Below are 27984 nucleotides of genomic sequence, written 5' to 3'. Positions count from 1 at the left end.
ATGGCTTAAATATCAAAAAAAGGAATGTTGAGGTTCATTCTTAGAAATGGTAGAAGCAGGTAGAAATATTTGTATCCAAAACGTCATTTGAGGTTCGCTGCAAGTCACAGACATACAAAAGATAAAAACCCGCCACATTTCAAGTTAGCCTTGATTTACACTTCATGACACTTAACATTTCATTTCTATTTAAAAAAACAAAACCCAACAATTTATTGCAGTAAATTGATCGTCCTACACAGATCTGTCCAAATCCTCAAAAACAGTCCAGTGGGCTTCTCCTTTGCCAGCTGGAGCCCAGGAGAGCTTTCCTAGTTCTGGATGTCTCTAATTTCACTGCCAGTCGGAGCAGGACGCATGGTGATGACTGCAACTGCATGGACCTGCTGCGTGCGCAGGTTCCCGGCGTTCAGCTTGGGCTCCAGCTCTGCCTAGTGCCGAGGAAATTAAGTTACCCTGTTGGATGAGCCCACATTTGTGTCCCGCAACAATGTTCTTTTGTCTGCGAGCCGGCGGCAAAGGTAGAGCCTGTGATCGAACAGATGGCCTGTGCACCACAGAATCACAGAATCGTTGTGAAGAGACCTTTAAGATCATCACGTCCAACCGTTAACCCAACACTGCCAAGTTACCACTAAACCATGTCCCTCAGCGCTACACCTACACCTCCAGGGACGGTGACCCAACCGCTTCCCCGGGCAGCCTGTTCCAATGCTTGGTAACCCTTTCAGTGAAGAATTTTTTCCTAATATCCAGGCTAAACCTCCCCTGGCACACGTTGAGGCCATTTCCTCTTGTCCTATCGCCTGTTACTTGGGAGAAGAGACCCACACCATGCTGCCAGTGGTTTCCTACTGGAATTACCAAAGGTTTGGTGGTTTTGGTTGGTTTTGTTTTTTATAATTATTTTAAGAATATGTGCTTGAACATAAAATTCTTTCAAAAGTAAATTCAAAGCTCTGTGTGCAAATGAAACCAGACTACTTTGAACTTTTTCTCTCTATTCATTTCTATGATTCTCTCTATACACGAGCACAAGGGCAAGAACACGATATTCAGCTGGTGCTAACAGTCTATAAAAAGTTTCATTAATTGCACTTTCTGCTATCCCTGACTATTGCAGCTGCGGGACCAACTCTACGGGTACCTGCTCACAGCCCAATTCTAAGCACCAGGTACAAAATGCATCTTCAGAGTTAAAAAAAATATATGTATATTGTCTTGCAACACAGAGGTGACCAAGCATAGCATTTCAGCCTAGGCTTTAGTCTCCAAGGAGTAGCAGTAAACATTTTTTTTCCCCCCACTAAGGGCAGAAGACGACACTTTTTGAAGCATCTTTCTTGGTCTATACAAACACATGACCAAACCCCATACAAGAGCACTGGACTAAGCCACTACGCTTGGGTTGAGTCTCCTCATTTGTGTTACGTGTAATGAAATAACCATCAAAAAAAGGAGGGGAGAAACTCTACACTTACGTTAGGTCATGAAAATGAGACCCCCTGGTTCTAAAGGGACCAAGAACGACGCTGGCACCATGCTAAAGTATTTATCCCAACAATTCTAGCGCCTTTGCAATTCTCCACATCATCTTGGAGATACACGATTGTATTTCAGTAGTCCACAAAATGATTCCCATACAAGCTTATTTTGGAATTGTAATAATATTTGCAATTTGCAATGGCAATATGCAAAATCAGGCTGACGCAGAGTCTTTTAAGATCCCAGGTGGGATGACTTCAAAGAAGAACAATGAACTTTACATCCTACCAGCTTTTATCAAGCATCTTTAGAACCAGCAGGAGGTACTTCCTACAGGCTTTTGTCCCTTATGGAATCGCCAGCCATATGCCCGATATTACGCTTCAGTAAGACGAGAGCAAGCCTGGGGGTTCTCTAACGTACAGATCAAGCCCACCAAATGCAGAAGTGCAGGAAGGTACTTTAAAATAAGGAAGAGAAGAACCAAATTTCCCCATAGGTTCTCGAGTCAAGTTTAACACAGTCATGAGAAGAAACACAGCGTTAAATAAGGACTTTTCCAGACACAACGCTTTCTTATTGCACATTCCTCCACACCGGAAAGAGCCATGCTGCATTTTCAGTTGCAAACAGGACAAAATTCACCCTTGCCATGGCGCTGTGAAGTCACGGGGACCCCTCCCTTAGGCCAAGGAGGACTCGTGTCCCAGCACAGTATATACCTGTTGCAAAACCATCGTGTTTGCATCTTGGCTCCATCCCACGTGAACGTTTCGCCACGGCCAGGCGCTTGGTCCTGGGGAGAGCTGAGGCAGGCACTTCATACATTCAGAATTGAAATGAGATAAAAGACACCCTCCCTCGAAACTATCAACCTTCACAAAAGCAGCTGCGTGATTCAGCAGAGAGCACCACTTCCCCGCTACCCATCTGTATCAGCCATACGTAACCGGGCAAAAGCAGCCTTCTCTAGTGAATCACAGCTTCCAGTTCACAGCAGTTTGGCTACTTAAAATAATAATAATAATAATAGAAAAAAAACACATTATACACAAATATGCTGTGGTACGTTTATCAAATTTCCATCCCCGCTCTTAAAAACTCAGGCCGTAAGGCTGTGAAACGAATTCACAGAGTTAAAAAGTTAATAAATTAGAAGCAGCTTTAAAAAAATCTGGAGTAGGAAAGGGGGGCTTTTACAGGAGGAGATTTCAGATAAGACTCAGAACAGTTTAAAATATGCTTACAATTTCCAACGGTCCCTGGTAGGAGCGGTCCTCGCTTTTCATTAACTTTATACTGGTGAGGACAACCTCCTTTGTAGAAAGAATAAGTAAATCTATTTACAAAATCAACTTGGCCTCGGCTCTGTGATATTTACACACTTGGAGAACAGCGTTTTGGCTAGACAAAGAGAGGTACGTGGTTCTCTCTTTGCTTTCTTCCTTCATTTAAAAAAAAAAACAAAATGACGACAACAAAAAAAAACCAAAACAAATTGTTTTTCTGCTTTGAGAAAAAGAGAAGCCTTAAAAATTCCCTGGCCTTGGTTTTAAAATGAGTGGTAGTACCCAGAAGCTTTGGTCCTCTATGGCAAATCGCAGCTTGCACACGGTCATTCCACCCTCGATGAATGGACTGAGTATTTGGTCCCCAAAACGCAGCTGCACCGGCAGATAGGATGGGGGCTCCGCTGAGCATCTTACAGTTACAAAAATAGTGTCATCAATAAAGTCACACACCCATCCATCCATTTCCAATGATTTTTGGTTTGCTAGAGCTGAAAGTTCCTGTCCAAGGTTGCACTGATTAAAAAAAGAAACCACCCCACGACGCCAAAGCACACACTGAAGCTGAGCTGTCGCTGCGCAGGGGAAGATGCTGGCTCCATGGGTCATTAAATAATGGAAAGATTGCGTCCTTCCCAAGGCACACGTAACGCAGTTCAGGTAGAGAGGGACGAGCTCATCGAGCTGCAACCCATCCTCATCGGCGGATGGAAGAAGTCTTCCTGACAAAAATCCCCTGGGCTGCAGTAGAGCAGTTGTGCTGTCGGTAATGCTGAAGCAGCCTCCTCCACAGAGGGTTGCACTCCAGGAGGTACCGGTTCCCTGTTGGCACGGGGATGGGGACAGCGGGTTAGTGGCCGGGAAAGGCTTGGATGATACCATCACAGACCAGTCACGGAAAGTTCTGTCTGACATTTCTAGCCTAAGGGTGCTGGATAACTTGCAGGGACATTTCCTTCGGACATTTCCTCTGCGGAATCCCAGCTCCCTTTACAGTGCTGTCATATCTGCGAGCAGCTCCCCTACACACCGCAGCCCATCTGCGTGATTAGGAGGAAAACAAGCAGCCAAATGCTGTTAGGAGAGAGCTCTAGCATGCAAGTGATGGAAACAACGTGGTCCAAACCAGAGGGTGAGAAAAACTAATTATACATGCTGTACCGGAGCCACGCAGGATCTCTGCTTTGTGCAGACTTCCCAGATAGCCCAGTTACAAAACCACAGACAGCCTAAGGGCAGAAGAATAAAGCAAGGCCATCGGTTATACTAGTTTGGATCTCCACCCCTTTATCCAAGCATCCTGTTCCCCTGCAGGCCTGTGCACGCTCCCAGGAGACCCACCTACAATGCAGAGTCCTTCCTGAGCTCGCGTGATGCCCACATTGACCTGGTTTGGGTCAGTAACAAACCCCAGGAACTTCTTCTGCCAGCTCTTTGTGGGCTTCTTATCAATCTCTGATCGGGGGCAGGAGCGTACGGTCGACAGGATCACGTATCTCCACTCACTTCCTAGAAAGCAGAATTGAAAGATTTTTTTTTTAGAAGGAAGCATCTGGCCTCCCCTCCACCCCACAAGACACTCCTTTCTCTACAGCGAGACCCACAAAACTGCAGCCACCGTTTGGGTTTCTCTAGCTTTGGAGGCCATGGGACCCCTGGTCGTTGCTCTCCAAAGAGTATGTGCTACGGCAGTTCTTTAACACCCCCTTCTGACATCCTCCACTTCCCTGCCTTCATCGGTCTCACCCTGCCTGGGCACTCCAGAGTTTCCCAAAGGATTTATTACAATGACAAATCACCCAGAAACCTGGCCCAGGGATGCTTCCTCCATGGCTGAAATGACCCTGGTGTAGGACTTGCTCAAAGACCGTCTCTGTGATAGGTTGCTTCCGTTCTGGGGAAGGCAGGAGAGCACAGAACCAACCCCCCCCTCTCCTGCCAGCTCACCTTGACTCTTCATGATGGTGCAGACGGTCACTCCACGGATGCCCTCCTTCAGGAGGCCCTTGCTGATCTCGGACACCTGGGCGTTGTAGGGGCTCAGGATGGCGATGTTCTCTGGCCGGATGGTGCCATCTAGTGTCAGCTGCTTCGCTATCCTCACCTGGGGAGAGCAGGATCCTGCTCACTTGGGAGCGCGGTGGCTGGAGGGAACCAGTCCTCCAGCAGCCTGTCCCCAGGGCAGCCATGGTGCCCGGCTGCGCTGCTTGCCCTGCCCTGGGTCACGCTTCCCTACAGCTGCCTCTGGCCAGGAACATCGTGGAGTGCTCCAGACCCAAGAAGACGCCAGGCAGATACTGCACCCCACTGATCCTGGTCCTGTATCACTACCCATCATCCCACCATGATCCCCAGAGTCACCCAACACAACAACCCTCCCTTGTACATCTCCAGCAATTCCCCAGGACCCTCCTCACCGCCTGCTCCGCTTCTTCTAGGTTAGCTTTGGAGTTCTCGTTTCCTTCCTCAGTAGAAATCATGAGGCTCTGCTCCTTCCCTTCCATGTGCCCAAAGATGATGGGGCAGCAGCCATTGTCTTTGTGGTGGAAGACACTGGGTTTACGAAGAAGCTGGGGACACGTTTTCAGCCGCATTTCATAAAACTCCTGGGATGGGAACTCGCAAATGCCTTTGTGCTGGGAGAGAAAAGGGGAGAAACTGAGGTGAACAAAAACCAAGGAACTTCTCAACCTGCAGCATCTTTTTGGGCAGGCTTCACCTGCAATGCCACTGTGCTACAAGCCAGCACCGGGCGAGGGCATTGTTCATCACTCTAGGACAGGAAAGCACTAATGGAGAATATCTGTTTCCCAGTGGCTTGAGGCAAGCCCCGATAGCAGCGTTTTCTGTGATAGAGAAAAGACAATCCACTCGAGGGCCTCACCATGCGGTACTGCGTATCCAGCATCCACGCCTGATGCCGGTAGCGCTCAAAGAGAGACGTCTCCATGCCAAGACTCTTGCAGAAGTCATTGTTGACCACAGGCCGCAGCTGTTTGTGATCCCCAAGCAAAACAACCTGAAACGAAGAGTGGACACCTCAGCTATGAGGGTGGGTGGCACTGGTGAAGGCATTCAGCTCTTCGAAAAGCTATTTGCACACAGACATTTGGTGCTCCTTATTTCTGTTATGGTTAAAGCAACCTCAATCAAGGAACCATGTTGGGCCTTATATAAAGATCTCGACCCAGATAATGCAGAGCCTAGTTCTCTTCCGATAGAACTCATCATGCAGTAAGTCTGCTGAGATCTGCTCCATGCTTCTTGTCACGTCAATACTTTTTACCTGGGCCAGCACAATTTTTGGTGGCAGTGACACCCACCCTGCAAAGAAGCACCAAAAATCCAGCCACACCACCACTTGGTTTCTCTTGCAGAAAGGCAAGAGGAAGTTTAGAGGAGACACTATGGGTGTAACTGTTTGGAGACAAGGAGCTGAACTGATGCACGCAGCAGAGAGGTGAGCAGATGCAATAGTTCTCCACCACAGCTTTCAGGCCTACAGCAGGTCTTACGACTCTGCTTTGTGCGATACGAACAGATAATGCACAGCTCATACATCTAGTGAGAATACTTACGTACCGCATCTACCTCTCTGTGCCTCAAGATTTTCATTATAGTTAGTGAAGTTATACCCCATAGAAAACAACTCCCTGAAGGCTGAGACACTGACGCACCATCATAGATGCCACCAAGAACAACCCTCAAACCTGGTAAAACTTGGAAGAGTAGCATGGTAAGGGTGGAAGACATGCAAAGGTCTGAGAGCCCTGAGCAGCCATCCTAGAGACACATCTTTGGAAGGGACTTACCTTCTCAGCATGGCGGTGGCTGACCAAGGGGATGAGGGTCTCAGGCTCCGTGGACATGGCGCACTCATCGATGATTACCTGCTTGACATTGAGCTGCTCCAGGGAAGAGGCGGATGCGGCGGAGCACGTGCACAGGATGACATCGTGGCCTGCCAGTTCATAGGCACGAGCAGCTGACAAGTGATTTTTGTACCTGGTGGTTGATGCAGAAGACACCAGGTCACGCATAGGGGAAACATCTCCAGGTTCCTCATGCAGGAACCAGGCAGAGGCTACACTTTCCCAAATGACTATGGCTCCGTCTCCCTACCCAGGATGAGCTGGTGTTTCCAGAAAAGGGCTTTGGATGGACACTGTAGGAAATGCACTTTGTCCTGAACTCAACAGGGCAGGGGCTCAGGGTGGAGGATGCAAGTGTCACACATGCACAGTATGACTTTTTGGTCCAGAGGGACAACAGCACCAGAGCAGAAGCGATGCGGATGCTCTGCACTGTACCACTAACCCTGAGCTAATCACTTTTTATCATCATTCCAAACACACAGCTTGATTAATCCACCTCGATGCTGTCACCTAGTCCCTTGCCTTGCATGAGCCAGGACAAAGGCGCTGACTTTCACGCAGCCTACGAGTCTGTGTCAGCTGAGACCCAGCAAGTGTAGCCCCAACCTCTTCTCGCAGGGGAAGGAGATTGCTGCGCTGCGCTCCTTCAGGCAGCGCTTCAGAGGTGGCACAAGGCCAGAGTCAGCCATCTCTCACCAGGGTCTCTTTCTACTCACTTCTTTGTTTCTTCTTCTGTTATAAGCTCTCCTTTCTTCATCCGAGCGTCAAAGGTACAGATCTCCTGCCATAAAGGGTTGGGCGGCCGCCGGATGCGATGATGCAGGATTATTTCGCTGAATAAAGAGTCAATATATAAATATTTTTCCCCACACAGACCCAAGTGATCTCTTGTACAGTGAAGTATACCACGTCTGTCTATGTGGAGAAACCCCATTAGCTAAAGAAGTCACAGCCAGACTGTTCCATCTTTATAGAGCTCACCCTCGAGGACACAAAATACAACCACCTTTCTTTAGTAGTTGCAAGCAGGAATGAAGTCAGAGACACTTAGAGCTGTTCAAAACAGAGTTGAAAACATCTAGGGTGTTTCCTGACTAGGTGCTACATTAGACTATACACCTTCACTTGAAAAAATTAAGTACAAAGCAGGTTAATAGTGCTGCTCCACAGTAGAGAGTGGAAACCACATTTGTTCTGGCTTGTTCGGCTTTACCGGTGCAGAAAACATCGCTCCCCAGCGCTCTCGCAGCCTGCGGGGCCATGCAGTCCTACCTGAGCTCCCGCTTTGGTTTTGCATCCCGCAAGGCTTTGCGGTAGAGGTGCCGGTTGCTCCCCGGGTACGGGAATTCCATCGTTTCAATGGCCTCCCCATAAACCCTCAGTGGTTTCAGGTTCTTCATCTTCAGCAGCATCTCTGGGGAAGGAGAAGAGGTCTGCTCAGGCAGCACCAGGCACCGGCGACGCTGAGAAAGCTCCTGCCCTGTGAGGTGCCCAGCATTTGCCGGGCACTTGCCTCTTCTCCCCACCCCCTCGTTCACCAACCCCACCTTCACCGGTCCTTGCCCTGCAGCGAGGGATCTTCTGCAAGGACCAGCCCCGCTTTCTGCCCCTCCTGCTCACGGCCACATGTTCTCCCTCCCACCAGTACGAGCCAACTCGGGGGCTTAAAACCGATAGTTACCAGCAACAACATCAACAGACTTGTTGGACGGGCCACAGTACAAGATGCACTTTCTCCCCTTGGGCTTTTCTTCTTCAGCGGATGGTGTTTGCTCCTTCTCGACGCTCTCCTCATTCAGCTTATGGAACCAGTAGACAATGTGAGTTCCAACGACGGTTTTCCCTGTGCCTAGAAAAACAAGGAGGTTGCTGAGAACACTTTAACCGTGACACCCATGCTCTAGATCAGCATCTGGAGGATCAGCCATGACATAAAAAAATCAAAAACTGAGGGGACTGCCTTGAAGAGCTGTGGGTGATGCCAACCCACGCTACCATCTTCTGTCTCGGGAAGGGTCCTCCGGAAAGCAACAGATTAACTCTAACCTGCTTTTCATAACAAAGTAGGCCTGTACTTGTGCCGTCCCCCCTGGCCTTACCTGGTGGGCCTTGGATGAGTGTGAAGGGTTTTCTCAGAGCCATTAGAATCGCCTGGTTCTGACTGTGGTTAAGCTTCCTGGGGCTGCCAGGGAGATCAAAGGATTTTTGATGCAGGATTTTGGACGTCGTCACTGTTACGGCAAAGAGCGATAAAAAAAACAAAAAAAAAAACAAGTTTAAAGGTTACTGAAGACAGCACACAAGGGATTCAACAGGAGGATGCAGTAGGTACCAAGCAATCATGGCCCATTTACAAGGCCACCTAAAAGGAATCCTTGTCCTGTGCCAAGATGTTCTGCCCGTGAGCCTTCTTCTGTGGGTCCTAGGGATTAAAACATCACCCGTGCCACCCTCCAGACCGGCATCCCACGTTACCTTCACTCTGCCAGGCTGGCAGCTCCTCTCCTCCCCTTGGCAGGGGAACCTCCTGGTCCGGGAGCATAACCCCTACGGCAAGGACCCGCTGAAGCTGCCAGGGCACCTGCCCGGCCAGAAGCAAGTAGCCACAAGGTAAGAATGGTGAATATCTGCACCTACCTTTTTTAGGAGGTTCGTGGCCCAGGGCGATGCTTCTAGCAAGCTCAGAGGCATACGCGAGCTTCCAAATTGCCTTTTCTTTCCGTCTGACAGAGGGAAAAATAAGAATGAATGGAATGTAGCTTAAAATAGCAAAAATTGTAACACAGCTTTGTACAACTGTCTTGTTTATTCTTTCTCCCCGTTTTGGTGTTGCATTAAATCCACAAAGAACTTAAACCAAAACAACTCTTATTCTGCTCTTTTGCATCTGGGACTATTTCTCAACGGTCTGAAGAGCTGGGCCTGCAAAGACATTGAGAGCAAGAAGCACAGCTTCTGTCCCAACTCCATTTTATTATGGCCCACCCCATTTTATTGGATTAGCTTCCAGGTTTTTTTTCCTAAAACTCACGATACAAAAGGAAGCATATTCTGCCCTGAAAAAGCTACCGCAGTTGTGGGTGCGTAGCAGTCCATGCTGTGTACAAAGAAGGGCAAACCAGACATCAGCTCTGCTTTAATAAGAGCAGATCTTGCTTCACAGCACCAACAAAGGGGAACGATTGGGAAATCAGGGAGCACTTCTGCTAAGCAAACCCTGATCCAGTGCTTCATGCTGCCTTTCATGACACATATTGCAGCAATCCCATAACATAAGAAACAGCTGCCCAGGGAAATTTCAGCACGGCACCTTTCCCTGTCTCCCCATTCTCAAGGTCAACCAGAAGAGCAAGAGGCCATGTGGAGAACAGATCTGAGAAATGCTGCCACCCCTACCAAACATCAACAGCCCAACAGCATGGCCAAGTGAAGCTGGGCAAAGACAGGTTTTTTGGGGGGGATCAGCCACACCAGTGAGAAAAACCCATTTGGGTGCAGCAAAGGAGTCCCGTGAGAAGCCATTGCTCTGCATGGACAGGTCAACCAGAGCACAACCACTAAGCACACTTACACGTCTGGCAGCATCTTTGGTATGAGCTCCACTGTGAACCTGGCAGAGGCCTGTGAGATTTCCACGGGGATGTTCTCCATAGACATAGAGCGGATGTAAAAGTTCATGGTCTGCTGACTAGTCCTGTCTGACTTCTCATCGTCGCTGAACTCTTCAGTGACCCCGTGAGCCACCCAGGTATAGGTATCTGGATCAACCGTAAGTTTGCTTTCTGACCTGCCCTTGTTAAGAAGAGTCAGGTTCTGGAGGCTGTGGCTAAGGCAATCCTCATCGCTTTGAAGGCTCCCAAGCTTCAGCCCACCTAGGCGAATGCACAAGTAACAGTAGTTGAAGTCCACTTCAATGGAGCACTCCTCCAAAAATTTTTTGTCTAGGAGGAAACTCCCTTGCAGCTGTCCTTTGCTTGTCCTTTGCTTCGCCCAGGTTATTTTGACACCATGGAGGACAATCGAGTCATTTTCAGCTACCGCACACGAAGCAGACTCCATGGCGCTCATCGGCATCCAAACCTTGCTATACTCCGCCGGATGCTTGTACTTCTCTTTGGACGGCAGGGTGGCATAGGCAGAGAAGCAATCAATAGGCTTTTCCATGTGCTGCAGGCAGACGTCGAAACCCGGCGTCACGCACCACAGCTGCACGAAGGGCACCAGGAAGCCCCGGCAGACATCCGTGGTGAGCTGGAACCGCAGCGCGTCGCCGGCACTCAGCTCCAGGAAGAGCTCCGTGTAGTGCGAGCACTGGCTCTTCCTTACCCAGCCCACGTGCCGCTGGTACAGGTCCTTGCTCTTCTGAAGGATGGAGGCCGCGGTCTCAAACTCCTCCCTCCTGATGGCTGCCAGCACCTCTTGCCAAGTCTGGGTGCCAAAGAAGGTGACGCTGAGGTCGCGGAGAGGTCCTTCCTGCAAGCTGTGCTCCTTTGTCATCTCCACAAAGTACACCCTCCTCTTCCACAGCAGCCTGATGCTGCTCTTCTCCTGGATGAACATGGGCTGCTCTATCAGCTGAAGAGACCTGTAGTTAATTATCTGGGGATCTGGAAGACTCTCTTTGTTCAGTGGAAACAGGACTTTAAAATATTTTTGCATCCCTTCGATATCCACTACGAAGGCGATCTTCTGCAGGACCTGGCCCTTGAGCTGGGTGGCCATCTGCAGGCAGCGGGCTCTCTTCTCATACGTCACCGCCTGGGAATTCTTCCTGTTGAAGTCATGACAGAGAAACTCAATGTCATCTAAAGAATAGACAATGGGCTTCTTGCGGAGCACGGAATGAAGGTGCCGCTGGACCACGACATCCATGTACCGGCGGATGGGAGAGGAAGCCCAGGTGTACGAGTCAACGTGCAGGGAATAATGGCCCGCTTTCGACTGGACAGTGGAGTTGGAGCGACTGAAATAGGAGCGGCTGAGCAGTCTCCTGAACTCCAGGGCCACAGGGGCCAGCTTCGGATGGATGTCATCAGTGACAATAAGGTCTATCATCTTGTGGAAGTTGCGGACATTAGCAGCTGACTGCAGGTGCTCCCAGATCGGGGCCAGGAGACTGAACACCACATTGTTAGGGGAGTCTTGGCCAGGAGGCACCTCTCCCAGGTGGTGCGAGAGATGGATGGACAAGGGAAGGATGTGTCTGTACTTGTTTTTCATGAGTGATAACTGTTGAAGGCTTGGCTCGCACTGGCATCGGAGAGGAGTGATGTTTCTGGTCCCCTCCTGGTTGGTGAGGAACTCTGCCACAAAACTGTTGAACATGATCATCAACTCCTCTATCATCTGATGGGACCCCCTGTTACCCGGGGAGCTTTCCTCGTCCATCCGGTCATAGAAACAGTCCTCCTGCAGCCGAAACTTCCGATGGATCCTGGAGAAGTGATAAGCCACAGCTATGCAATCCTCCACGGTATTGAAACGTAGGGCCCCTGCCGCTCCCCTGTAGTGGTCCTTAATGCAAAGCTCTGCCTCTTCATAGGACAGCTGCTGGTCCGAGCGGATCACAGAGACGGTGAAGACTCCCTTTAACATCTCATCAGTCTTCTTTTCTACAGTGACAAACAAGGAGATCACCCGGCGATCTTTCTGTGGCAGAAGGCTGCAGACATCTTGGCTAATGTGGGGTGGGAACATGCACAGAGGCTCCTGGTTAGGAGCGTAGTAGGTGACACCCCGCTTCTTTGCTTCCAGGTCCAAAGCACTGCCTTTGGGAATGATGCCAGCCACGTCTGCAATGTGGATCCCAATCTCATATTGATGCCCAAGATCCCTAACGCTGATAGCGTCGTCCAAATCCCGGGCACCTTGAGGGTCAACAGTGAAGGTCAGGTAACTCCGACAGTCCTTCAGATTTTCCTTGGTGAGGTTTAGTTTGCTGCTGGAAGTGTATTTGGCTGATTCCTTGGTGACAGCAGCTGGGTATTTCTTCTCCAAACCATATTCCAAGTCGAGGATCTTTAAGCCCTCTTCCAAAGTCAATGCTGCATGCAGAATCTCCGTTATTATCCCCAAAGGGTAGTAAAACCCTTCCCGCCAGGAGATAACCTGGACGCAGAACAACTGGCATCTTCTCGTCTCCTGGCTGATCTTCTCGCAGCTGACCACTCTGTACTTCCCATTGACAAGCCTGCGGATGGGAATGACATTGGGTTTCTCTTTCAGCCCTGGGACAAATATTTTGGTGACAGTGCGATCGATGGGTATCATCACCCGGGGATCAAATTCATCCATCATGCAGATGAAGGTCCGTTCTCTCTCCGCACGCTTTAAGATGCCCACCACCTTCCCCTGAGGGCGGTGGCTGCTGCTGTCAGCAGTGCTGTTCTGCAGGATTTCCACGAGCACCTCGTCCCCAGTGAAGGCCGTCCCACAGTGAACTCTGCCTTTGATCTGAATGGTCATTGCAGGGGAGTCGTTGAGGGTGAAGGCAGAAGCTCTGTCGAACCCTTCTTTGATCAGCTCACATCTCTTGTACATTTTGGGGTGCATGTGCAGATACTCCTGCATCATCTGAGAAGAGAAGCTGACGTATTCCTGCCTGTCTTTACACAGGTTTGAAGCCTCGGTCTTCACGTTCAACAGCCCTTCATCGGACACCGTCACCAGCACGTTCTTGCTCTCATCTAAGAGCTCCTGAAGGATGGGATCATCAGGATTCATGCTCTCAGCCTCGGAGCTCCAGGAATCTGTATCGCTGTCCTCCTCGTCCCTCTCTGGGCTCCTCCTGCTCCAGCTCTCCTTGTCGCACGCAGCCTGTTTGATCTGGGCCATCGTCAGGTCCTCCGGGAAGATGCTCCCCTTCTCGATGCACTGCTGGATGAAGCGCTTCCATACCTTGCTGCACTGGCCATGGGAGCACAAGGCCACCGCATCCCCCACCGCAATAACCAGTGACTGAGCCCGGGTCATGATGGTGTTGAGCACTCTGGCTTCGTTGAAGAAGTCGAGGTGGTGGGAGGCTGAAACGCGCAGGCTCTCGCTGGTGTGGACTGTGCTGATGATGATGACCCGGAACTCCCGCCCTGCACCATAGGGGACAAGGGAGAAGTCACTCACGGGAACCCAACGGGGAAGACCCTGTCTGGCTGCCACCCGGCGCTCTGCCCGTCTACACTGTGTTACGTGGCCATGGGCTGATGTAACCTCGCTCGGCTGAGTCACAGGAGTCGCCTGATGTGAATAAAGCAGCTCTTGGGGATTGCGAGAGCCTCCAGGTATGAACCAGGATGGACAGGCACCACGAGGCCACCACCACCCACGCACCAGGGAGCGTGGAGACAGGAGAAAGGCAGGGCACCGGACCAGTGCAGCCACAAGTGCCCATGGAGCAGCCCCCGCCAGCCACTCCTTGCAAACATGGATAGTTTTCCGTGAATCCTAAACTCCTCGGGGAACTGAGGGGTCTCGCAGGAACAAGAGCGGTGACCGTTCTCAAGGAAGAATCCCTCTCCCCTCAAGGACAGCCCTGCTGATCGCACGACAAATAACAAACAGCGAGAGGCACCCTGGTGATTTCAGAGCTGGGAAGAGACTGCAAAGAAAGGGTGTGGAGATCAGAAACACACCCCAGGGGTCAGTTATTCTCACCACGAGGAGTCCCAGCTGCACAATAAAAAAAACATAATAATAATAAAAACATGGATGAGTCATAAACTAAGTCCTTGAGGATAAAACCAGCCCTATCCCCCCCTCGTCATTCAGAGGAGCAGACTCCTCCTTTAGTGAGCTGTTCTGTGAGTTTTTTCTTTTTGCTGCGACTGGTAACCTCAGGCCATCCTGGTTTCAATTCCCTTCTATTACTAGCCTCCCCCACTGGGACTCGGGGCTTTCACATGATTCACACATGCTCAAGTCCCTGGGATCGCACTGACAGGGTTTGCACCCTCCTACAAAGCAACGTCCGTATATTCGAAATGAGTTGACAGGTGGGGGCAGATTTAATTCAGTGTGAAATCTTATTCGCTGAGGAAAGGACAAAAAAAAAAAATAAATAAAAAAAATCAAAGAATTACCAACCAGAAGGGGATGGAAATCAGCCAAAAGATTTCCAGGCACTCCCTCCCAAACAGCGCCAGGTGGGCTGTGGCCACTCGCTGCAGCGGTGGCAGAGCCACGGGGAAGGGTAGGGGACCTCTGCCTAACAGCGCCGCGTGCACCCTCCCGGAGAGGTATTTTGCCATGAGATCAGCCAGTATTTTGCATTTTAGCAAGGAGGACAACGTTAAAATGCTGGAAAGTCCTCTGTTAACAACCCAATATCTCTTCCCCCTGCCCGCTGTGCAGTGGCTGTAGCTGCTATAGACTCTCTTGTCCACCAACATGACTGCAAAAGTTCTCCCTAGCACACAGAAGACCTCAAAACGCAGCTAGGAATGATCTGCTGTTACGCAAAACACAAACCTGGCAAGTTTTCATAGTTCTCTACCACCACATCTTGCAGCTGCTTTTTTCTCAGCTCTTGTCTTGTTGCAGAAACCTGGTAAGAAGGAAAGAGGCACAACTGAGGAAGTGGTTGAGTCACCATCCCTGGAGGTATTTAAAAGACGTGTAGATGTAGTGATGAGGGACATGGTTTACTGGTAAATTGGCAGCGCTAGGTTAACAGTTGGACTTAATGACCTTAAAGGTCTCTTCCAACCAAAACGATTCTATGATTCAGCTCAAAAACGCCCCCCCACCCAACACCAAGGTCCCTCACCCTTCTCGGCTGCAGGTTCCCCAAGAAAGTTTCTCGATAGCAGCCACGTGTCCTGGGCTGACTTCAGCCAGTGCTCCCAGTCTGCCCTACAGTTAACCTGCCTAGAGGATGCTGAAAGAAATCTTCAACTAAACCATCCCACCATGAGGCATCTCTACTCCGACCACCCAGGACATACTACCCAAATGGAGGGCGCCTCAAAAAACCACCGGTGGCATGCAAGACCGCAGATTCCCTATTTTTACTAGCACTAGAGACAGGTTTATCATAAAGAGAGTCCAGCATTTATTAGGGAGTGTTTATAGAACGGTCAGCAGTGCCTGCATAGACTCTTCAGGTGGGGAACACGTGGTTCTCCTACATACCTGCATGCCATGGGAGACCACACAAATCCTCTTCAGATCTCGGACACCCCACTCATCCGGCCACCTCTGATGTATCTCCTTCACTTTCTCAATCACTTGTATTATCTCGGAGGTGTTGTGCCAAGAAATCATGGACATATCCCTTTCAGCCACGCCAGACACGTGGCAGAACACAAGCGGGTAGATTTCGGGATGGGGTGGGATGTTCCCACTGGCTTGGATAGCATTGCCTTTGCCGATGTAGAAGTGCTTGGAGACAAACTCAATTATGCCTGCAGTGGAACGATAATTCTCATTGAAGATGATCCTGCTCTTTGTGGCCACTTCATGCCTCTCTTTCTGGTAAAACTGAAAGAGTCGGTTTAACAGGGTGTGATCGGCAGATTGTCGATCCCCAACAGAGAACAACTTTGGGGTTATCTGCATGTGGTCCCCAGCGAGGATAATCCGGGTCTGAAAAGTGGCGTAGGAGAGCGGAACCAAAGCTTCGCACTCCAGCATCTGAGCAGCCTCGTCGATCATGATGTGGGTGAAGTAGCCTCGGGCAACCTTCAAGTTCTTGGATAACATGGAGGTGGTAATAATGATGCGGTGTCTGTCGATCTCCGCCTGCGTGGGGTGGCGGAAGGAGCGCTGGTCTGGCGAGAGGCAGCAGTACATCTGAGTGATGGGGTCCGTCAGGTTGATGGGACGGTCAGTGGATATAATCCTCAGGGGAACAGCCCACGGACGCCCATTGGTCACGTAGTTATGGAAATACTCCCGGATGTAGATGTCAGCAGCACTGGAGGGGAACGAAGGGGGAAACCATCAAGGAATTGTACGTGCTGTTCCCAAATGCTGTGACCATCATCCCCACACGCTATCTGATCGTTCACCAGCATGTTCCCAAACTCTCTCCCAGCCTTGGCTGACAACGCGCTCGTCACAGGAGACATTCACATATGCACAAAGAAACTGGTGTTTACGCAGCCACCAACTCCAAGCCTATTTTGAGAGTAAGGTTTAAAATAGGAGCTGATACTCGAGGCGAGGGCATCTCTCGATGCTCATATGGAAAAATGCAATGTGCCCAAGAAGATTCTGTGTCCCACAGACCCCTCCACTGACAGCTAACCATCCCCAGCCCGGGCAGGTGACAAGATCTGCAGAAGAAGCTTCAGTGCAAGCAGCCAGCCTGAAACAAGCTAAGATTAGCACTCACCCATCTATTATACATTAAAAACTAAGGCAGTAACAGCCTGCAGGAACGGATGTGGACACTCTTTTCAGCATAACTGCTCTAATTTTAACAATCTTGGCCTGGTTTCTCTGAAGGTAGATTCAGTGTCAGTCAGACCAGATCTGCATTTACTCTTTCCCAAACTCTCCCCGGAAAAGTCAAAAAATTGGCATGTGCACAGAGCACAATAGTCTGCACGGGCAAGTAGAGCACAGTATTATCCCAGCAAGGTCAGGCAACAGCTTTCTACTTCCTCCAGTAGGCAGTAAAGGCTAGAAAGAACTAACTGTCTCTCCCAACCCCATCCTCATTTTATAATGAGGCGGGAATATGCTGCCTTTTCCACAAATACTTCCACCCATGCCAGACTTCTTCCTAGCAGGGAGTGCTAGAGGAGTTTAAGACATTGTCCTGGTTTCAGCCGACAGACATATTAAATAAAAATTAATTTATTTAAGCAGGTAATTGAAATGCACAATAAGAAAAGGGCAGCTCAGCTCCGTCTCATACACACCGGCTCGCTTCTCATCCCACCAGGCAAGCAATGGATGAGCTTGCTTGGACCCAGCCCACAGCTCTGGTTCCCTCTTCCCTCACCCGCTTCTAACCTGTTGGTGTGAGTGCAGATCAGCACCCGCGTGTTGGGCTGCCTGAGGATCTCCATGGTGGCCATGGCCAAGGTGAACGTCTTCCCCGTGCCAAAAGGCCCGTAGATGAGAAGAGGTGGGACCTGCCGGCTGGTGGTTGCCTGGCCCGTGATGAAGGAGATGGCTAGTTTCTGCTTGTTATTCCCTTTCTGTGGTGACCCAAGAGAGTAGGGGACAGAGCAACTGGCGACATCTGGTAGGACCAGCTTCTCATCCAACAGGTGGTCCACAGCCTGGTGCCACTGCCGGAACAGCATCTGGTCAATTTGGAACTGGATCTCCACCTTGTGGGAGGTGTTTGGCTTGAAGTTCAGCTCTGAGCAGCATCTCTTTGGTATCTGTAGCCAGATGGTCTTCTCCGTGATGGCTTTATGCTCCACAATAACCTCGTAAACCCGATTGTCTACAGGTGGGTCAAGTGCCAGGAAAGCAGTGGGCACAGACCTGCTCAGCAGATACCCCTCGTCTGTGTCCGGCGAGAGGTTGTAAGGGGTAGGCACTTCAGCAAACAGCTCACCAGAGAGGGCACACTTCATCCCCATGGAGAGGCTTTGCAGCATGGGGGTCAGCGAGATGAAGACCCGCAGGTTGAGCCTGAAAGGAAGAAACGCCCGAATGAAGAGCAGAGAACGGGCCCATCAGATCAGCAGCACCCACCCCCCGACCTGCTGCAGAGGGGGGATTGCCGCCTACACCCAGGGAGAGTCTGCCGGCCCCGAGCACACAGGGACAGAAACTGTGCTCCTAGCTAATCCACGGCTGCAGGACAAGACCCAGCCCTTCCCCTCCTATCACTACCCAGCAAGCCATCGTTCTTGGAAGGTTTCCATTTTTCTGGGAAGGCGCCCCAGGACCCAACCCAGAAGGGACAGGGACACCAGTGGCAGCATGGCCCCAAGGGTGAGAAATGGACCCATGGTCCATGGCGAGGAGGAACCCCTCTGGATCCACAGCTGGCACTTACTTGGCAATCAGAGCTTGTTCGGCTTCTTCCTCGCAGAAGAGGAAGCTGTGCATCCTCTCGCGATAGTTGAGACGGGTGATGGGAACAGTTGCACCAGCCTCACGTTGGTAGTCCAGGGCGAGAGCAGGAGGTTTGTACTTGGCCAGCAGATCCACGTCTTCACCAGTCCTTGGCACGCTAGGAATGATGATCCGGTTACCTCTATCCCATCGCACAAAGTTGACGGGGCGGCTGCTCTCCCTGCTGCTGGGGACGTGCTGGGGGGTGTCCCGCCGGCCCACCTTCACCTTGATCTTCTGCATGAGGACGGGGCGTCTGCCGAAGTCGAACACCACCCACTGCTCGAAGACGCCCAGCGTGCAGCACTCCATGCAGACCTCCACCAGCGCGGTGGGGGGGGAGGAAGGCAGGGTGGCCACGTGCTCCCCCCGAAGGTAGTGGACGCCCTGGGAAAGCCCATTCCCCGAGAGGGAGAAGTTGACTCCAGGTTCCCGCTTCAGTAGCGCCACGTGCTGCAGAGGCATCTGCCAGTTGAGGAGAAGACAGGGACATGGTGAGGGCAGCCCACGGGAAGAGTCCAGCAGCTGATGAGGTCCTCCCAGCAGCATTTCCTACTGAAAGCTGCTGCAGGAACCAAACGCCATGCCAGACCTACAGCGCACTTGAAATTCTCCTTAAAGGAGCTTATTCCTCCTGCAACAATTACTCTAAGGTCTTAAAAAAACTCAGGTTTCAATTTTGTAGCTTTTGAGCCAGTTTGCTGTAAATGGGAGATCTCCTACGTTGGACAGGACAATTAGACCCAGCCTCTTGCCCCCAACACCCACGGAATCCTGGGCAGGAAAGCAGCTGAATCTTGTTATTTGTGATGATACGTGGGAGGTGCTGAGGGCAGCCGGGTTCGCCCCAGCCCCACCGCACAAGACGAGACAGGAGACATGGTGGCTGCACCCTTCACACATGGCCCCAGCTCAGGCATCACCTGAGCCTGAGCTGCTCCCAAATACCCAACACGCGTCCTCATTTGGACATTCCAAAGTCCCTATCCTTTTGCCCCTTATGGAAATAATAATTAAAAAAACCCAACCAAACAAAAAAACCCCAAAGGACAAGGACTGTGCGCAGTGGCAGGCACCGCCAGCGGCTCACAGCCTCCCGCTGCACGGAGCAGGGCTCACCTGGGAGTGGACCCTGAACTTCCAGCGGTATTTCACCTTCCTGTCCTCCAACTGCACGTGCAGGGGCTGCTCACACACAACTCTGACGCCTTCGACGTGCTCAGCCATCTGTGGGGGAGACACGAGAGGAACGGGACTGCAGGCAACATCCCACGGACGCGCGCTTCATCCTTTGCCTTTACACTGCATCCTCCCGAGAGGGGACCGTCAGTAAATCCTCATGCTCAGTCCTCACCCACCGCTGCTCAGCGTCCCCACGCAGCGGCCTGGGGGAACGAAAGGACCCACGGCACAGCATGTGGTTGGGAACCCCAGGCAGGCTCTCGGGTTGCTGCCTCAAAACGGGTGAAGGAAGGGGGACACAACATCCCTTTCGGCATCACCGTCAGAAAGGCGAGCGGTACCCTCCGTTCGCAAGCTCTTACAAAGAGGCTTCTCATGATGCGCTGGGCTCCAGCGGACAAACACGCTCCCACCCCGCTGCCCGCGACTTACAACCAACACCTCGTTGGAGCACGTCCGATACTCGGCGATGAGCCGGTCCTGGTAGGACAAAAGCCCTTCCTTCAGTGCTTGCTTCTTCTTCTTCATGGCAACCTTCACCCTCTGGATCCACTCCTGCAGCTCCTCGGTGGAATGAGCCTTGGTGCAGCTGTTCCCCATCTCGCACACCTCCGCTCTGTCGGGAGAGAGGTGTCCCATGGTGGCGTGGGGGGGTCCACAGGGCGCTGGTGGCTTCCCCTGCCCTCTTCCCCGCCGCACCGGGGGGATGCCTTACCTGCTACACAGCGAGAACTTGGTCACCCCCAGCGGTGGCGCGCGGTGGACCCACTGGACAGAGGTGTCGGCTGAGAGCATCTGCACGTGCTCGATGGAGGAGCAGTGGCTCTCGAAGCTCTCCTGCGAGCTGAAGGTCACCAGGCAGAGCCGGCAGTAGAAGTGCACGGGTGCAGGCGCCGCCGGCTCGCCGTTGGTGATGCAGGTCCCCGTGGCCGGCAGCAGGTCGGAGCGAACCAAGCCACGTTCCCTCTCGGCCTCCCAGATGGCCATCTCCACGTCGCTGTGGGCGTACTGGCAGCGCTGCGGGCTGTGCTTGCAGGGCTGGCCCCTGGAGACGAACCGGCAGTAGCTGAGGGTCGGCATGAACTCGGGGCAGGGCCGGATGGCGGTGTACTGCTCCTTCCTCCGGCTGTCCGACACCACGTGCACCAGGAGGGGGTCCCAGCTCCGGTGGGACTCGCAGAGCCGCCCCTGCCCGCCCACCGAGATGCGCTGGGGGCAGCCAAAGAAGCAACGCTTGCAGATCTCCTGGAAGTGCCCCCCGAATTCGCTGGCGATCTCGTTGGCAGCGCTGGCCGCGGAGTGGGGGGGGGCGGCGGCAGCGGCGGGGCGACCTCCCAGCTGCGCCTGCAGCACGGCCGCCTTCAGCCGGCGCCGCTCCAGCTGCTGCTCCCTCTCGAAGTTCCAGACCATGGCCTCCTCCGGGCTCCAGGCGAAGGTGCACTGGCTCTTGTGCTTGCTGCAGCCCAGCCCCACCACGTAGTACCTGCAGACGGCGTAGCGGGCTGGGTTGGGGAAGCCCGGCCGCCTGGACACCTTCCTCCAGGCCGTGCTCCAGCGGTTGCGGCAGCGGGCCAGGAGGATCTCATACATGCATTTGTGCTCCACCTCCCGCAGCTGGTAGGTGATCTCGTTCTCCTTCACGCTGCACTTGGAGCAGACCAGGCGCAGCTCCAGATGCTGCTGGAGGTTGCCCAGCGGCACCGCCGGGCCGTTCGCTGTTGGCATCCTCGGCGATGGCTTGAGCGGAGCAAAATGAACGGCGGGAAGTTCCTACAAGGCGATGCCCGGGGGAGGAGGCGCCATGGAGCAGCTGTGTCCTAGCTCGCTACGTACCTGCCAGCCATTGGTGTGAGTACACAAAGCCTGACAAAGAAACGAGGAACAAGCGACTTAGCAGGAAACATCAGCCGGAGCCTGGCTGGGTGCGCGCCGAGGCACTGGCACAGCCTGGCCCCGCTCACCAGCAAGCGGCCAGGAGCCTCACCCAGCACCCAAACCCACCAGACACCTTCACCCGTGGTACCCAAGCGCCTGGGGTCTGCTCCCACCCACTCACCCACCAGCCTGGGTCCCAGGGGACCGCATCCCGCAGGGACCAGGTTGCCGAGCGGCGAGGGCTCCTGGCAGGGCTCAGCTCGGTCCCCGGCGTGCCACAGCCTGCAGACCGCCAGCATTTGCCACCCCACGCAGGAGAGCCGGCTGCAGCATTGGCTGCCCCGGAGGACCCGGCACGGTCCCCACAGCGGCCACCAACCTCCTCCCGGACCGTGGCCGGACGATTTGACTTCCTCTTCCCGCTGTCGGCGCCTCCCCCGCCTCGCTCCGCTCCTGCCAACTTTCTCTTTCTTTTTCCTGCTCTCTCCCCTGGTTCTGGCCAGGCAGCCCCACGGCTGCCCCACGCCGAGTGGGAGAAATCCAGGTCCAACCCCCCCAGCCTATCTCCCCCCGTGGCACAAAAGAGGAGTTGGAATTAATTAATAAGCAACCTCCCTCTTTGCTCCACAGATACAGCACCCGAGGCTGGGAGACGGGCATGCTGGAACAGGGACCTGCCGGCATCTCCTCCGGCCGACAGCTTGGAAAACATCCGGCTGTGAGAGCTCCGGCAGTGAGGAAGGTGATTCACAGCTCCCTGCCCTCCCCGGCCACCGGCTCCGGCATTTGCCAGCAGTTTCCTGGGTAACCAGAGGCCAGGAGCATCCCTGGGAATGATGCTGTAAGGTTTCCCGGCTGGCCCACGCGGCTCGGGATGAAGGGAGCTTGATGGGCAGCGTCTGCTGCCAGGCAAAGCCACCAGCCTTGTGCCGAGCACCCGTCTTGGGCTCCTGACCCGCGGTCACGAAGGACCAGCTCTCTAGAGACACAGGGAAGAGCGGTATTTACAGCTGCGGTCTGGCAGAAAATAGAGCCGGGAGGCAAACTTTGTGCTGCTTCTGCAGAAATACTTTTCATTTTTAATTAAGACTCCTTTCCCCACCGCTGGGATAAAGGGGGTGCTGGGGGAGGCGGGCAGGGGGGCGCTGAAGCTGCTGCTCCACTTGAAGCTCCAGGCAGCAAACACCGAGCCGGGACTGCAGGGGGGAAGCGGCTGGAGCATCGCCCGCCCTCCCAGCTCACCGTTAGCGAGCTGCTTGCACCCCATCCCCCTGCCACAGCACCCACCTGCTGCCGAGCTAGGAAGAAATCACCTAATCCTACTCCTCTGCCGCGCATCAGGTTGGACACGCGCTCGGTGGATAAACACCAGCCCTGTTTATCTCTCAAGGTCTGGCAGCGAGCCTGGCGCTGGGCAGTTTCTGTTTCGGTAAGCTGCGAGACTCCGCTGGCGCTTCCTCCGCCACGATTCGGGTCACTGTGCCACACTATCACCGAGAGCTAAATCACCTCAGCGAGAGCTAAATCACCCCGACTCATCTCTCTGCCTTTATTTCCAAACTTTTACTTGCAGCACTCCCGTGCCCAAAGCCCCAGCAGAGCTGCTGGATGTGGACGCAGGAAGAGCATAAGGAAGAGCATCCCCGACCCGGAGCAGGGCTGGCACCGGCAGAGAGCCAGGGTATCCCCATCCTCTGACTGTAACAAGGCCACGGTCATCAGAAGAAAACTGTGTCTCCAGCCCAGACACTACGCAGGGGTCAAGAACTCTTTTCTTTGCTCTGATTCTACCACAAAAAAAAAAAAACAAAAAACAAAAGGTTGGGGCCAGTTTTGGTGCTGCCTGATGCAGAGAAAATGCTTTGCACTGAAATGAAATAACTTGGGAAACAATAAAAATATAGGAGAGCACCTATAAACAACAACAAGGCAGGAGAGGGAGTGGGATGCTGTGTCTCCTGCCCAAGGCACCAAGCGATGCTCCGCTGATCCCCAGCGAGACAATGAAGGCAACGCAGCGCTGGCATGGGGCCGTGGACCCTGCACCCAGGGGGGGCTCCTCCTGCCGAACCCCCACAGGGTCATTAACACGTGCAAAACTCCCGGCAGCTGGGAATGGAGGCAGCGGTTTGGGGAAGACACGCTCAGCCCCCAGCTCGGCTCCACGGGACCCTGTGCCGGGCTGCAGGAGGGGAAACCCCTGCACCTTCTTGGGGGGGGGGCAAACATCCCTCCTGCGCCAGCCTGGGGAGACTTGTTTGTCCTTGTCCGAAGTGCGATGCTAAGAGGGAACGTTCCCGCGCGGCTTTCCCCGGGAGGTCAGGAACAGGCTGGAGTTAAGCCGGACCCCAGGGCAGAGGCACGGAGGGGCCGGTGGGGACAAACCGCAGCCGGCGGGAATGCCTGGAGGGGGACCCAAGGTCACGCTCGGCCTCCAAGAGCCTTTCAGCCCCTTTGAAGCCGGCGGGGGTGAGCAGCGCGCTCTCGGCCGAACAGGGGCTTGTTTTGGGGCTAACATCTGCGGCTTTGGGAACACTTCGCCTTCCCTCTGATAGCAGCTTCACCTTCCTTCCTCTGGAATTCTCCTCCTTCGGATGAGCCCTCCTGGGAAAGGCACTCACATTCAAGATTTGTGCAACATGTGTGCAACGCTGTCACTGGTGCAAACTCCAAAATACCTCAGTAAAACACATGAGAGAGGGTGAAATCTGATCGCTGGAAGTTGGCTCCATGGAGCAGGAGCCGAGTTCCCTCGTCCTGGCATATCCACAGCCACAGAGCCCAGAGGAGACGTGGTCCTGCAGCAGCAACGACACCGACCTGCTCGGTTAAACGCATTAAAAACTACACATAAAGACCATAGAGGACTGCTGGGCTGTTATTGGTATTCATGCCTAGACAGGGCATTCCAGTCTCAAAAAGCTAAGAGGGAATATTCCACCTTTAAAGGGTCAATTCCCTTGCTGTTTATTTTTTTAAGAAAGCCTTTGATTTTGAGCAAGCTGCCAGAACATGCTCTGGGTCTGGAGGTGGGAGGGAAGAGGAAGGGGAAGTGCAAACCCCACTTAAAGTCTCCGCTCAGCACCAGCACCGACGCCAAATTAAAGCCTTTTTCTCTCTCCAACCAACTTATATCAGAGAAGAAAGGAAAAAAAGGAAAAGGCTCCGGGAGCTTTTGCAATCCAAGCCCGGGAGGAGGAAAGATGCAGGGCACGAGGAAGCTCGGGGAGGTCCACATAAGATAACTGTGTTAGCAATAATAAAACTCTGATGTCAACAGGGCAAAATCCAAGTGCTCCAAGGAACATGGGAGCTCAGCGAGAGCAATATTTACCAGCAAGCCACAGACCACAATTTGCAAGCTGAATTTTGTACGTTTTAAGAAAAACAACCTTTTTCCAGTGGTCCTGAAAAGCCCAGCCTGGGGTTTAAAGCCACTTGCATCCTGCTGACGGGTGAAACGAGTCGCTCTGACAGACGAAGAGGCTGGTTTATTGTACACCCAGCTCCGCACCCGCTCACAGCCCCATCGGGGCGAGTATTTTCCTCTCTCACAATAGTGACACACGCACCGGCTGCCCAGCACTGCTCCGGCCTCGCTGCAAACCAAACCGAACCGAACCGAACCAAACTGAACCAAACCACGCCACCGCCTCACTAAGAGCACTTCCTCCGTGCTCAGGAAGACGCTTCGGGTCAGGGCCAGGCCATGCTACATCCGAGCGTCGTCCCCCAGCAGGCGCCTTGCAGGGCTGCGCTGACGCCAGGGATAATCACATTTCCCTGCAAATGGCAAGTCGGAGCACGGCCGTGGCAGAAACACTCATTGCGGCTCCGCGGCTGAGTCCTGCCGCTCCGTACCGCTCTGCCATCACCAAGAGGAAGGTGGCCTTTTTGTCAGGTCTTGCCTCGATTAATTATTGACAGGAGATTAGGTGAAACGCTACGCTGGAGTGAGCCAAGTGCCCCTCGATCAGAGCAAGTGACGTGGGTCAGGGTGCGGGGACAGCTGTCTGCGGGGATGGGGACAGGCCAATGGCACAGCCAGGGGACCGCGCGCCTCAGGGGACCGCAGCCCTGCACCCTGGTTGTCAGTCCCAGCCAAGGACCGGACCTGGGCACCCACGGAGTTCTTCCTCTTGGCTGTGAGCACTCAGAGCAGCGGTACAAGACCGGCACAGCATCCCCCAGCACCCCGCGAGTGACCAGCATGGCTGGGCTGGACAGAAGGGTTTGGCACCAGTGGAAGAGGAGCTGCCCCGCGGATGCTGCCCCGTGCCACCCCATCGCCTGCAGTTATCCTGGCTGCACCGAAGCCACGGCCCCTCCGGCGTTTCCCTCCTGGGCAAAACCAACCTCAGAAGTTCTTGGGGCCCCTCCTTTCCCCAGCCTTTTTCAACAAGCCCGCCCGGAGAGCTGGCACGGTCCTGCCGGCCCGGCTGTTGCGAAGTGACAGCCACAACACGCTGCCCGAGCGGGTGGGCAGGCACGAACCCCCCCGTTTGTGCACAGCCCCAAAGCACCTGCACCCCCAGGTATTGCATTTGCTTTATCCAACTATAAAAAGTTCCCTGGGAGCTCCCAGACGCATCCCCGAAGCTCAGAAGCGGCAGCGGGGAGCGAAGAGCTGCTGGGGATTGCTCTCCGAAGGTGGCACCGTGCAATCCCCGCCAGCCCGGGTGCTCCCTGCCCTCCAACCCGGGGATTTGCACCCCGAAACCTGCCTCCTGCCCCTTGCTCCCCCTCCTCTCCCCGGGGGGTTCCAGCTCGGGCGGGGATGCTGCCAGCTGGGGCGGGGGCTGAGCACCCCAAAGGACGCTGCGGGGCTCCCGGGAGCACCCCGAGCCCTGCGGCACGCCAGGGTGCTCCACACACACCCACCCACACCGCCCCCCCCCCCCGCCCCCCATCCATCCCGCAGCCCCCCGCGCCGCTCTCACCGCTGCCGCGGCCGTGGGGAGCGGGGGGGGGACGGTCCCGGGGACTCGCCGCCGCCGCCGGTTTCGTTTCTGGGGCCTCCCCGCATTCAAAACGGGGCCGGACTTCGCGGAAATTGCATCACGGCGGCCCCGCCTCGCCCCGCCCCGCCCGCCGGCACCGGGGGGGAGCCGGCACCGGGCGGCCGCGGGGCGGGGGGAGGCGGTACCGGGCTGGGGAGGGGGCGGGCGGCGCTGCCCGCACCGAACAGGACGGACGGTACCAGCTTCCCACCCCGGTCCTGTCCCCCCCCACCCCGCACACCGCATCCCGGGACGAGTTTCATCCCCACACCCCTCCCGGTCCTACCCCCCCCCACCCCACCCCGCAGCCCCCCAGCGCGGAGGGGATGCTCCCGGGGCCGCCGGCCGCTGCTCACCCACGGGGGGAGTCGGGGCTCTCCCGCACTCAGCCTCCGTCCAGCGCCGGTACCGGCTCCAGGGAATAATAATAAAGCGAATATTAAGCGGCACGGCGACAGCCCCGCTCCCCAGCCCGGCCAGCCCCGCCGCCAGCGCAGGAGCCCCACGGCCCCCGCTTAAAAAGGGCTTGGGGTGGGGGGCGGGGGGGGCGGAGAGGAAGGGCGGGGAGGGCAAAACGCCGATTTCGTTTCTGTTCATCAGCACCACTTTCATTTTCCATTCCCTTCCCCGCCTGCCGAGGTGAGCGCCCTGCTGCAGAAAGTTCAGCCTCCAGCCAGAGAAGAAAACAAACCCAAACCAACCACAAGCACCCAAAAAACCATCAAACTCAAATCCACCCCCAGCAGCGAGCGCGCTGCGAGGCGAGCACAGACGGATTTGCATCGGGCGGCAGCACCCACACCCTGGGTGGCAAGAGCCCTGCACCCTGGGTTTGCCGACACGTGCCACGGTACAAGCACCATCACCCCACGCTCAGGTGGGGGCTCCTCGGCCCCCCAACCCCTCACTGAGCCAGACCCACAGCAGCCCAGTGCAGCGCAAGGGAGCATCCTGCCTCCGCTGCTGCAAATTTGAGGGTGGTACACACAGATAACCGGCAAGAGCGGCACCCCTGCTAAAACTGCAGCCCCAGTACCACCCCCCCCCAAAACACACGCATCCAAGCAAAAAGCCCTGGAGGTTCCTCTAACCCCCCCTCCCCAGCCCCAGGACCACACCACAGCACGGGGGCTGCCACAGCACATGGTCTCACCAGCCGGGACACGAGGCTTTGGAAAGCAGCGACCCGCAGGACGGATGTTGTGCTCCACGCAGCGGTGCGGCCGGGCCCCAGCCTTCCCACCTAATAAAATTATCTTC

At 54.2% G+C, this 27984-nt stretch overlaps 1 protein-coding gene across 3 annotated transcripts; it reads right to left on the bottom strand.

The window, feature by feature from the left end:
* Positions 1 to 7: 7 nt before the first annotated feature.
* On the bottom strand, positions 8 to 27984 carry HELZ2 (helicase with zinc finger 2). 3 transcript variants are annotated; one of them, XM_063349957.1, is made up of 20 exons: positions 27878 to 27984; positions 20565 to 21712; positions 20282 to 20465; positions 19787 to 19894; positions 18609 to 19132; positions 17606 to 18238; positions 15776 to 16559; positions 15113 to 15188; positions 10221 to 13734; positions 9287 to 9372; positions 8749 to 8880; positions 8331 to 8498; positions 7922 to 8063; positions 7366 to 7482; positions 6587 to 6779; positions 5659 to 5793; positions 5192 to 5410; positions 4722 to 4878; positions 4116 to 4283; positions 8 to 3596 (listed from the first exon to the last, which is right to left on the bottom strand). In XM_063349957.1, the coding sequence occupies exons 2-20, from the start codon at positions 21572 to 21574 to the stop codon at positions 3472 to 3474; spliced, it is 8475 nt and encodes a 2824-aa protein (XP_063206027.1). In that variant the 5' UTR covers positions 21575 to 21712; positions 27878 to 27984; the 3' UTR covers positions 8 to 3471. The 3 variants fall into 3 exon arrangements, with proteins under 3 accessions (XP_063206027.1, XP_063206024.1, XP_063206025.1); XM_063349954.1 differs by lacking the exon at positions 27878 to 27984 and adding an exon at positions 27081 to 27270; XM_063349955.1 differs by lacking the exon at positions 27878 to 27984 and adding an exon at positions 26665 to 26748.

This window comes from Chroicocephalus ridibundus, chromosome 12, assembly GCF_963924245.1.
Source record: "Chroicocephalus ridibundus chromosome 12, bChrRid1.1, whole genome shotgun sequence".
In the NCBI taxonomy this organism is placed as follows: Eukaryota; Metazoa; Chordata; class Aves; order Charadriiformes; family Laridae; genus Chroicocephalus; species Chroicocephalus ridibundus.
This window is presented reverse-complemented; position numbering and strand designations above follow the sequence as displayed.